Below are 12255 nucleotides of genomic sequence, written 5' to 3'. Positions count from 1 at the left end.
GCTGTTCGCGCTGGGCAGGAGCGGCCTGTTGTATCCATGTTTCGGTTATCGCTGGATGAACTTGCCCATCGAGCACAGCGGTGTTTGGAGAGAGATGATCCCCATGCCGTAGATCAAGTTATATCCCTTCATTACGATGCGCTAGGATACTACAGCGGGACGCCTGATCAACGAGGGCTATTGCTGTGTAACCTGGGTTCTATGCTGTCGATCCGCTTCCAGCGCCAAGGCAATAGCCACGACCTCGACAAGGCCATCGCGCTTCAAAGCGAAGCGCTGGCTTTGCGCCCTGTCGGTCACCCAAATCGTGTTTCGTTATTAGTCAACCTTGGACTCCGTCTCTCTGATTGCTTCGAGCACCGAGGCAATGGGCAAGACCTGGATAAGGCTATCGTGCTTCTTCGTGAAGCGTTAGCTTTGTGTTTTGCCGGTCACCCAGATCGGTACACGTCATTGAATATCCTTGCTATCATGCTCTGGACCCGCTTCGAGCACCGAGGCAATGTCCAAGACATGGATGAGGCTATCGTGCTTCAGAGAGAAGCACTGGCTTTGCGCCCTGTTGGTCTCCCAGATCGGTCCTGGTCATTAAATTACCTTGCAATTAAACTCGTTACCCGCTTCGAGCGCCGAGGCAATGTCCGAGACTTGGATGAGGCTATCGTGCTTCAGAGAGAAGCGCTGGCTTTGCGCCCTGCAGGTCTCCCGGATCGGTCTGGGTCATTACATAACCTTGCAAATCAACTCGTCACCCGCTTCAAGCGCCGAGGCAATGTCCAAGACTTGGACGAGGCTATCGTGCTTCACCGCGAAGCGCTGGCTTTGTGCCCTGCAGGTCACCCAGATCGGTGTTCGTTATTAGTTAACCTTGTACTTCTTCTCTCCGCCCGCTTTGTTGAGCACCGAGGCAATGAGCAAGATTTAGATGAGGCTATCATGCTTCAGAGGGAAGCGCTGGCTTTGCACCTCACCGGTCACCCAGATCGGTCCTCGTCATTGAATATCCTTGCTACCGTGCTCTGGACCCGTTACGAGCACCGAGGCAATGACAAAGACGTGGATGAGGCTATCGTGCTTCAGAGAGAAGCACTGGCTTTGCGCCCTGTCGGTCACCCGGATCGGTCCGGGCCATCAAATAACCTTGCAAACAACCTCGTCACCCGCTTCAAGCGCCGAGGCAATGTCCAAGACATGGACGAGGCTATCGCGCTTCACCGTGAAGCGCTGGCTTTGTGCCCTGCAGGTCACCCAGATCGGTTCGGGTCATTAGATAACCTCACAAATCAACTTTCCACCCGCTTCGAGTGCCAAGGCAATGTCCAAGACTTGGACGAGGCTATCGTTCTTCGCCGCGAAACACTGGCTTTGCACCCCGTCGGTCACTCACATCGGTCCTCATCATTAGATGCTCTTGCTACTGTACTCTCTACCCGCTTCGAGCACCGAGGCAATTACCAAGACTTGGATGAGGCTATCGTGCTTCAGAGGGAAGCGCTGGCTTTGCGCCGGGTCGGCCACCCAGCTCGGACCTCGTCATTAGATAACCTCGGCATTGTGCTCGCCATCCGCTTCCAGCACCGAGGGAATGACCAAGACTTGGATGAGGCTATTGTGCTTCAAAAGGAAGCATTGGCTTTGCGCCCCGTCGGTCGCCCAGATCGGTCTGGGTCATTAAACAACCTTGGGAACATTCTCTCCACCCGCTTCAAGCACAGGGGCAATGACCAAGATTTGGATGAGGCTATCGTGCTTCACAGTGAAGCGCTGGCTTTGCGCCCCGTTGGTCACCCATATCGGTCCTCGTCATTAGATAACCTGGGTAATGTGCTCTCCACCCGCTTCAAGCACCGAGGCAATGACCGAGACTTGGATGAGGCTATTGTACTTCACAGCGAAGCATTGGCTTTGCTCCCCGTCGGTCACCCATATCACTCCTCGTCATTAGATCACCTCGGTAATGTGCTCTCTGCCCGCTTCAAGCACCGAGGCAAGGACCAAGACTTAGATGAGGCTATTTTGTTTCATAAGAAAGCCCTGGCTTTGCGCCCCGTTGGTCACCCAGCTCGCTCCATATCATCAAATAGCCTTGCGAATCGACTCTGCACCCGCTTCGAGCGCCGAGCTAATGACCAAGACTTGGATGATGCTATCATGCTTCATAGCGAAGTATTGGCTTTGCACCCCGTCGGTCACCCAGATCGGTACTCGTCATTAAATAACCTCGGTACTGTGCTCTCCATCCGCTTCGAGCACCGAGGCAATGACCAAGACTTGGATGAGGTTATTTTACTTCAGAGGGAAGCGCTGGCACTCTGCCCTGTCGGTCACTCAGGTCGGTCCGGGTCATTAAACAACCTTGCAAGTCGACTCTGCACCCGCTACGGGCACCGAGGCAATGACCAAGACTTGCATGAGGCTATTTTGCTTCAGAGGGAAGCACTGGTTTTGAACCCCGTCGGTCACGCAGATCGGTCCTCGTCATTAAATAACCTTGCGAATCTTCTCTCCCGCCTCGAGCACCAAGGCAATGTCCAAGACTTGGATGAGGCTATTTTACTTCAGAGAGAAGCTCTGGTGTTGCGCCCAGTTGGTCATCCAGGTCGTTCCAGGTCATTAGGTAACCTCGCGATTCGACTCTCCACCCGCTTTGAGCACCAAGGCAATGACCAAGACTTAGATGAGGCTATTGTGCTTCAGAGGGAAGTGCTGGATTTGCGTCCGGTCGATCACCCAGGTCGGTCCACGTCATTAAACAACCTTGGGAACTTTCTCTCCACCCGCTTCAAGCACCGACGCAATGCCCAAGACCTCAACGAGTCACTAGACAATCTCCGCTGTGCATTGACTCCATTGATGCAACACGATCCTCGTCAATCAAGGTTCTATTGGTCACTAGCTAACGCCTATCTGCTGTTCCATCAATCAGGACTTGATGTCATTGGCGAAGATACTGACAGTCTGAATGCCGTCATGCATCATCTCAAGGCAGCAGCAAATGCTGTCTCTGGTGGTTTGCTATTTCGCCTACAAGCAAGTCTCAGCTGGGTTGAACATGCTGATCACCATGCGCATGACACTATACTGGAGGCTTATGCAACTTCCATAGAACTTCTGGACACTTACATGTCTGCGACAGCTTCAGTGTCATCTCGCCATGATACCATGAAGCTCTTCCCGCGCACACTTGTAGTTGATGCTGCATCATGTGCTCTTCATCGCGGCAACGTGCGCCGCGCTGTAGAGTTGCTAGAACAAGGCAGGACTCTCATCTGGACCCAGATGGCACGATTCCGCACGCCTCTTGATGGCCTTCAGGAATGCGGCGATCATGCAGAGGCTTTGGTGAAGAGATTCCGAGACCTCAGCTCCCTCCTCGACAAACCTCCTGCGAATGATTCAGAAGGGACGCCAAGCGTTGACGTAGAAGCAGAAGCTACGCAATACAGACGTCTAGTGAAGGACTGGAATACAAGTGTAGAAGAGATCCAGAAGGTCGACGGCTTCTCTCGCTTCCTGCTCCCCCCCTCATTCTCAAATCTCCAAGATGCTGCTCGTGATGGACCCATCATTATTCTCCTTGCAAGTAAGTCATCTTGCGATGCGATCATTGTCTCATACCAGGAACCTCCGGTCAGTGTGGAACTCGCTATCAATGTAGAAAACCTTGTGCGATTAGCAAACGCGCTGCAACGGACGGTGAAAAACGATGCCAGCCCTAAGGAGAAACAAGCAAAGCTGATACAGGCTTTGAGGGAGCTGTGGGTCAAGGTGGTGCACCCTGTGGTTGAAAAGCTAGACAGCATTGGAGAGCCAACGTCGCGAATATGGTGGTGCCCAACCTCATTCTTCAACTTCCTGCCTTTGCACGCCGCTGGTGAATATAGGTCCGGTGGCAAGTCCCTTTCGCGGCTATACATTTCCTCCTACACCCCATCGCTTACCGCGCTGATCAAGGCTCGCAGAAGGCATGACAGGTCCCTGACTGTGTCCTTCGCGGCCATTGGTCAGAACCACCCACCAACACATTCATTTCCTTTGGAATTTGTCGAGGCTGAACTGGACTTGGTGCAGAGTCTCTTACCCCCTTCCCCAACCGTTTCCTTCACCAAAGTCACAAGTGTTGAATCAACAAAATCGACCGTCCTACACACATTGCGTAATAACCATTGGATTCATTTGGCCTGTCACGGGACACAAAACTTTGTGGAACCCTTCAAGTCGGCATTTCTCATGCGCGACCAACCACTTCAACTTCTAGATATCAGCCATATGGATCTGTCTCGGCATGAATTTGCATTTCTTTCGGCTTGCGAGACTGCAGTCGGCGACGCCGAAACTCCTGACGAAGTCATTCACTTGGCGGCTGGCCTACAATTTTCTGGGGTGAGGAGTGTCATTGGTACATTTTGGAATGTTGATGATTGTACCGTGGAACGCTTGGTCAAAGCATTCTACAAGAATTTGTGCGGGGATGGCAAGATGAATTCCAAAAGAGCTGCCCGAGCGCTGCACAAGGCAGTTCAGTCGTTGGCTTCTGATAAAGACGTACCCCTGGACCAGCGCATTGTGTTCATGCATATCGGCGTATGACCAATTTCGTGCGTCCTCCTACCCTGTTAATTGAAGTGTTCATCTGACGACTTCGCGTGTAGCATCCAGTTGTAGTTGTACGCACATTGTGGCCAAGGAATGACGTGCTGATATTTCAAGAAGACTACTTATAAGACCGCATACCCCGCCGATATGTATACTTAATGTCGGCTTTCATTTGTATTTCCCAGTCCGTTGCCTCAGAGTTTAAGGGATAAGACTGAGGCTCAAGGTTGTGTCGTCGGTTTGAATACACGAGTCCTGCATGGATGACGTATTGCGGATGGAAGCTAAGTGGAAGCTATAACGATTGCAAGTGACAAGGGCGGTAGGGACAAACGACGCCTTCTCAGCTGGTGCTCTCAATGATTCGTTCGTACAATCATCGTAGTTGTCTGATTTCCTGTCGTAAGTCAACATACGAAATGCCTAGGCCTGGGGGATTGTGAAGTGGTATGAATGAAAACGTGTCAGAGATCTCTGTTCTTCAGAATGCATGCAACTACAGTATCTCTAGCGTCCTGACATCCATCATGTCACGAACAGCAGTCATGTCCTTGACTTGCAGTCTGGGGTTCGTGAAACGCGGAGCACTGAGGCTATCAAGGAGGGCATACAATTTCGAAGCTGACTCCACAGCCACAGAAATTCGCAGCCTAGAGACATACATCTGCACGTCACCTTCGGGTAATAATGTCAGCCGGGAGACAGCTATTGAACTCAGATGGTTTTCCGATCCAGTCCAGGGCAGTGATATCGCCCGAGCGCGTTTTGTTTTGTCTCGCCATAGATGACAGGTAAATGGATGCCGAAACGCCAAACAATGAGTATGCAATGTCTTCTTGCAACGTGGTGACACGGCTCGACGCCCATTGGAGTTTCTCTCTCGCACCTGTTATCCCCGGACGGAAAATGACGAGGCACCGCGCATCTATGCCTGTTGAATCCTCTAACTCCTGCATGATAGCGGGAGACTCCTTGTGGTTGGGAGAGCGGACATTGAGGTAGAGGGTCCAATTTACATGGTAGAAGAGAACAACTCTAGGAGCGAGGAATTCCTGAACAGTCCATCCTCGCGTATTCCAAGCGCTGTTCGCAAGCGCACTAGACTGTGCCCTCTCAAAATGAGATACTCATCTCTTGCTGCGTCAGGCACCCCTGACATGTTGTATTGACCTAGTCAGAGAGATAAACGGTCAGTAGCATTAGAAGTTGACGATGAACGTACGTTTGGGATATCGTTTCGTTAGTGAATCTTGTGTGGAGCGAGTGACGTTGAATTTCTGCCCATCATGATAACGGGCCACCTAGTAGGCGCTTATATATTTTTATAGGATTCTTTTCGTCCGTACCACGCTGCTACCGTGTGGACTTCATTCCATCATTCTTTGTCACGCACCCTGCTTCGTCGAAGGTTGAGAACGATCACTAGGCGCTAACGTCGTATCACTTCTGATATCGATGGGATATTACGTATCGGGCATGTGTCTCTTGAGCGTAATGCAAGGTAATGCATGTTACCGGTGTGTACTGGTTTACCTACTTACCTGTCTGCATGCGACTGGTCCGTATATTTCCTGGGCACGCTTCTTATAGTCCTCATCTATGCTAGTTCCGGATTCCGTGTTGACCGGTTCCCCCCGATCGACTCCTATAGCCCTTAAGGCATTCGATGCAGATGGGGCCCCTTCAAGATATCTCAAATGTCCTATAGAAGAGGTTGTTGTCGTTCTTTATGTGTAAACAGGGTCTGACTTCTTCTCAGGTGATGCCTTCATAGTTTTTATGCCTCATTTATTCTGCTTGCCGTACAATTGCCGTATACGTCTCTGCTTGCCGTGTGCGTGTGCTTAATAGCGCATCGTTTGAATTATCGTGTTAGATATCATGAATGCGAGGTTAGTTAGGTTACATTTAGCGGCTTCAATGATGATTATTGACCGAACGACAAGTATAGAAAGATTTTAAGTTCAGTGGGTGCAGCAGAGCCTCAGGATCGTAACTTGTCGGAATTGGCAATTTCGAATTGAAGGCACACCAGCTAACCGTGGACTGGGGCTGCGAGCAAGAAAAACTATGTGTCTACAGCGCTAGTGCAACCTCTGGATAAAACACGTTGCCATAGCGCGTGTAAGTATCCCTACTGCTGCTAGACACAGAAAAAGATCATGTCCGCCAATCACATAGACGATCATTTCCCAACCCGAAAGAGAACACACCAGGTTGACATACCACTCAAGGGTCATGAATACTGGGCGTCAGCCGTAGCTCTCATGCCTCGGCCCCGTCTTCTCAGTCGACAGCAGGCTCCGTCGTTTCCTTTTCGCTCCTGTTCTTGTTGCGCCTCTCGGGTGAGAGGCAGACGGTCTGCTTAGGGAGCACACTTCATATGTTGACGAATCATTGCTGCAACAAAGCCTGATAAGCTCTATCTACTTAATCTATTGATCACCATTCCATAGATCATGATCCCGGTGATTGTTGAGTGCTCACATGCTCCGTCGATGTACTCTTTGCTGTTTCTTCCCTCGGTACGTCAAGGTTTCTAGGACTGCCGTATCCATACAATGGAGATACTGGATAATAAGTTCAAAGTGATAACGATAGCTCGTAGCAATATTTTTTTGGTTGCATGCTTTGCGAGTAGCATGCATGCGTTACGGTTGCCCTGCTTGAAGCATTGCATCGGATTCGCGGGGGTGGGGTAAGCGAAAGGAGCGGGGAGTGATGTGAGGCAGGGCAGGGTGTCGGCGGTGGTAGTCGTAAATGGGCCGGGTGGCAGTGTATTTATGCCGAAATGCGATCAACGAATCGTGCAGTAACGGATTGCAGCTAAATAGGCGACCGATAGTATCCTCTCTTCCTCCACAACAACGAACAACCACCAAGTCTACCATCACGAATTCAAGTTCCTCTTCTCTAATTCAATATAGGCAGACGAATACATATTCTAATATCTTACTACCACAATGGGCACTACATCCCAACCTATCGCGTTCCAGTCTCCTAATCAGCTTGATTTCCATATGGCATCTGGTTCATCCACTAGTACTAACAATGCCAGGTCTTACTTGCTAGGTTCCCCAATATCATGGCATGCTGGCTCATTTGGCAGTCGTTTCTACCCTGGTTGTTCCCCTGGTGAACTCCTCGGTCCATTAGAGTCAGTTCATACTTTACCATACGTGTCCAGGTGCTGATATCATTTATCTAGTCCTAACGAATTCAAGTGTGCCAAGCTGTCATCTTCTATCGAAAGCGACCGTGGTTCAATTATCAACGCTCTTAGTGCGTTCGACAAGGAAGGCGAATTGGTGAGTCGTGGCATCCGTAATTCGTGTCAACCTCTCATGGTTCCACTCTCCCAGTGTCGCAATTACACATGTTGTGGTCTACAATTAGATGACCTACATGCTCTGCTACAGCATTTTGAGGAAGTTCATGTTGTCGTGCTTGACCCGTTTGGTCACCCTCAGTTCCCAGTCGTTCCTCCGCCCCAGTCTATTCGCAATGCAACTGCTTCCTACTTCTCCGAGCTTCATCAGAATCCTTCATCTTACAATCAAGGTGGCTTCGATCCTGATGACATGGAGCTCGACCTTGATCAGGGTAGCACACCTTTCTCAAATGCATCATCGCCCCCTGACACGCCTCTCACAACCCCATTGTCGTCACACCCTACTCATTCGTTCAACCACTTTGGTCATTCGAAGCCTGTCTCTCCCCATATTCCCACGTCGGCATTTGATACGACAACCGTGCACCCTTCCCGCACCCTTCCTGGCTCTGCATTCCTACCATCCCGGAATGGTCTCTCAAATGCGGCAGACGCCCCCGATGCATTTAACGGTTACGCGGGCTACTCCGACTACTCATCGTTAATGCCTGGCACTGTTCCTTCCCCACCTGCGAGCGATGATGTTCACGCACCTGTCAGTGAACCAGGTAGTCCCTACGGCTGTCTTCCTCCAGCCGTAGTATTCTCCACGAGCAATACCCCTGCCAACACCCCTTCAGCTTCTCGCGTTCCATCTCCAGCAATCTCGCGTCACCCCGCGTCCCCCGCTCCCGTGCCTCATTCGTCGGCGTCCTCGGATTCCCCTACTTCTTCGAAAACTTTCACATCACAGCAACCCAATCAGCATAGCACCACACTCTCTCGCCCTGCGTCATCATTATTATCATCAAAACCCTTCCGCTGCCCTAAGCCGAATTGCAATAAGAGCTATAAGCAAGCTAATGGGCTCAAATATCACATGACGCACGGCAGCTGTAACTTTGCACCACCCAAGGACCTCGAGCATGTACAAGCACTGCTAGCTAGCAAGCGGTCCGCTCGTGAGGCTGCTGGGCAGGAAGATAAGGGCATCACAGAGGGTGAGATGCGCGAAGTCGAGCGGGAGGCAGAACGCAGGCTCCGGCCTTTTGCTTGTGGTGTCGGTGATTGCCAGCGCCGATACAAGAACATGAACGGTTTACGGTATCACTACCAGCACTCGGGTGACCATGGTGCGGTTGGTTTGGCTCTCTTGGCAAGTGGGCAGCACGAATCTCTACAGCACGCCATTGGACGGAGCAGCAATGCTAGTTCACGGCATTCGACACCAGTGACGAGTGGATACTCGACGCCGGTGAGCGGATACTCGACACCGACGTATGTTCAACAGTATCAGCAGCAGATGCTTTACTCGTCTGCGCAGCAGCAATACTTGCGCCAGCAGGCTTTGCAAGCACAAGTGCAGATAAACTATCCTGCGCTTGCTGCTGAAGTTGTCCCCGTCGTCGTCGCCGAACGATGAAGATCTGCGCTCGCTCAAAATGCAGCAGTTCGAAAGGACGATGGTTTTCCGAACGTTGACTGGTTGTCATTTTTAGAATGTCAGTGATCTAGCGTCGTTTCCCACTCCCCCCCTGCGTCTAGGGCGACCTCGGTCTCCCTACACATAACGCAATCGTAAAAATTATACATAGTAGTCGACTATTGTTCTATACCCAGTCTTCTCGTTCCCCACTTTGCCTTGCGACTTTTTCTTTTCTTCTTCATATGGTTCTCCTTTTACCGGCCTACAACATATCCCAGGTCGAGGCTCATGTTCGTTCGCCGGTTTTCATCTTGCTTTCCTTACTACACGCAGGTTCCCTTTCCGTCCTTCCTTGTTTTTTTCCCCTGCGCCCTACTTCCTTGGTTTTGGTTTATGGTTTATGACCTGCCCCCCCCCCCACCACACAGGCTTTCGTACGTCCTCTACTTAACAGCCGGGAGTCTGTACTATTTATTACGCATTTTTTTAATCTTGCTCTTCTGTCCATCTGCTACACGTACTTGCACACTAACTAACTATCTACATGACTACTTATTTAATGTGCAGTGGATTTTTGTCTTGTTCGACGTTGATTGGCTGTTTCAATGATCCGGTCGTCTTCGCTTTGCCAAGTGTGATCGGATCGGATCGATGCTACGGTATCCTGACATGCACGATCTCGGAGAGACATGTCTCATCGGATACTTTTCTGCCTAGTGTAAAAAAGAGTTTTTAACACGCACAGCTTTTGACATGTTGCCAGAACTTGGGGGAAATGGTACATGTTCTCAATGTAAGATGACAAAATTGCTGCAGCTAAATTACATACGCCTTGCAAATCACAATTTCCGCGAGTTCGACTGGACAGGCTGGTGTGCCGTTTGAGCTCTACGTGAGCCTGAGAACGTTTAGCTCAAACAAGTGCTTACTAAACGAGCGAACGCGTAACTAAGACGCGCTTTGTTAGACGCGTCTTTCATCTCGCTTTCATCTCGCGTTCGCTCACCTAGAATTCTTAGTAGAGAGTCATCCGCGTTCTTATCACCAAACAACACGTTTCTATTCTGCAATGACTAACAACGCGTCTAACTCTGGATTACCAACAGGAGTAGGGGGAAAAGACACTTCTGCCCTTAACCCTAATGGCCCAGACCAACATCGGGCTGACACAGATAGACTCGCTGATGGAGTCGTCAGGAACAGGCATCGCGCAGTATCTTCGACGCGCGATGTATTGCAACGCGAAAACAACGCGAGATCCGATCGAAACAGCGATCGAGCAGATCATCGAGTGACGACGTCGGGCTATGTCTCTGATGACGAGCCGATGTTAGATCTTCCCAATAGCGAAGAGCGTGCTCTACCAGATCCTAGACCCATTGACACAAATAGGCCGTTGATCAATGCTTTCAGTGTGGTCAACGCACTCACACCCCACTCACGCGATGCCTTCAACGCGATCATGATTGGTAAACAACAGGGATCTACGGGAACTACTATCCCGGATCCCCCTACTACGAGCACTAGCAGCGCGTCATCTTCAACCCAACTCGCATATATGGACGATGACGTGGTTATGGTTTCGTCAATCGACGACGTTTACGAGATACCTCGGGTAGTGATCAATCTCGCGCTCGCGAGGATGCATGTACCTCTCACGCTTCTGACTGCGGAAGCGATCGAACGGATCCACACGGACCCCTCGTCCTTCAGAATGAAGAAAGGCATCGTGTCAGACGACCCCAAGAAGTCTGTCATGGACCCTTCCACTTTCCCGCTGGAAACCTCCCTTTCAGCAGCTCAGTTTGGGGAGGCATCTGAGAATTTCATCAACCTCCTTGCTCATGTTGCGAGCCCTCTAATCATTGAACGCTTCAAGCGACACTGTCGCTTCTGCCTAGCTCGCAAGCACTTCGAAGACAACTTCGAGGCCATTTTAGCCTTCGACATCGAGACGAGAAGGATCTTCTTCAATACCAAGTCTTTCTTCACCGAAGCAGCTTACGAGCACCGCTGGAACGAGATTCAGATGCTAGTCTCCAAGCGTAAGTCCGACGAAGCCTCAGCCAATGCCAACCGCGAAGCAGCATGGATGGCCACGCTGGTTGCACACCTCGAAAATTCCAATAGTAGCAATCGCTACAACCCGTACCCCCCCAAACAGAAGCAGGACAGCGCTAACACGGGCTCGGATGGGAAGTCCTTTCGGAAAGGCAAAGGGGCCTCATCCGACGGACCCCTTTGCCTCCTCTGCGGTCGGAATGGTCACAAGGCCAGTGACTGTATGTTCACTCACTCCGCCAAGAACACCCCTGTTGTCTGTGTCTGGCAGGACAAAATTGTCCTCAAGTCCTCTTCGGCCGTCGTCTGTATCTCTCACAACATCGGAAGATGCATCCCGGGCAAACACGGAGCCGACATCATTCACGTCTGTTCAGTCTGTGGAAGCAAGGCCCACGCAGCCTCTGCCAGATCATGTTGATAGTATCCTCAATCGCGTCGTCACTCCGTACAACGCCAACACCTTCAAATGTCTCTTGCACAAGTTTAATCTCACCTCTCGCTATCCCGAACTCGCTTACAACATCAGACACGGCTTCCCCATTGGCAACATGCCCGTTTTAACTCGCTCGTACACTCCTCCCAATCACAAATCAGCACTTGACAATCCTGAAGTTATCAGATCCTACCTCGCAGAAGAAGTATCCCTTAATTGTATGTCTGGACCCCTCTCTGCCGCCCAGGTTGAGGCAGAACTGGGAGGGTTCTTTGTTTCTTGCCCACTTGGCCTTGTTGAGAAGGCTGGGTCCCCAGGACGATTCCGCATCATTCGCGACTTATCATATCAAAACAAGGAGGATGG

At 50.8% G+C, this 12255-nt stretch overlaps 3 protein-coding genes across 3 annotated transcripts; all 3 read left to right on the top strand.

Annotated features, from left to right (window-relative positions):
* EDB91DRAFT_86190 (TPR-like protein) lies at positions 1 to 4679 on the top strand. The gene is made up of 3 exons (XM_041328631.1): positions 1 to 792; positions 1336 to 4598; positions 4653 to 4679. The coding sequence occupies exons 1-2, from the start codon at positions 37 to 39 to the stop codon at positions 4588 to 4590; spliced, it is 4011 nt and encodes a 1336-aa protein (XP_041171004.1). The 5' UTR covers positions 1 to 36; the 3' UTR covers positions 4591 to 4598; positions 4653 to 4679.
* A 2756-nt stretch (positions 4680 to 7435) lies between these two features.
* Positions 7436 to 9336, top strand: EDB91DRAFT_1331039 (uncharacterized protein; the record flags this gene model as incomplete). The annotated part of the gene is made up of 4 exons (XM_041325376.1): positions 7436 to 7753; positions 7805 to 7904; positions 7959 to 9280; positions 9312 to 9336. Exons 1-4 carry the CDS (start codon positions 7560 to 7562, stop codon positions 9334 to 9336), a joined length of 1641 nt encoding a protein of 546 aa, XP_041171003.1. The 5' UTR covers positions 7436 to 7559.
* Positions 9337 to 9535: 199 nt separating this feature from the next.
* EDB91DRAFT_85937 (uncharacterized protein) lies at positions 9536 to 10068 on the top strand. Its single transcript, XM_041328628.1, has one exon. The coding sequence runs from the start codon at positions 9681 to 9683 to the stop codon at positions 9999 to 10001; it is 321 nt and encodes a 106-aa protein (XP_041171002.1). The 5' UTR covers positions 9536 to 9680; the 3' UTR covers positions 10002 to 10068.
* Positions 10069 to 12255: the final 2187 nt, after the last annotated feature.

This window comes from Suillus paluster, assembly GCF_016628075.1.
Source record: "Suillus paluster strain FC165 chromosome Unknown EDB91scaffold_114, whole genome shotgun sequence".
In the NCBI taxonomy this organism is placed as follows: domain Eukaryota; kingdom Fungi; phylum Basidiomycota; class Agaricomycetes; order Boletales; family Suillaceae; genus Suillus; species Suillus paluster.
This window is presented reverse-complemented; position numbering and strand designations above follow the sequence as displayed.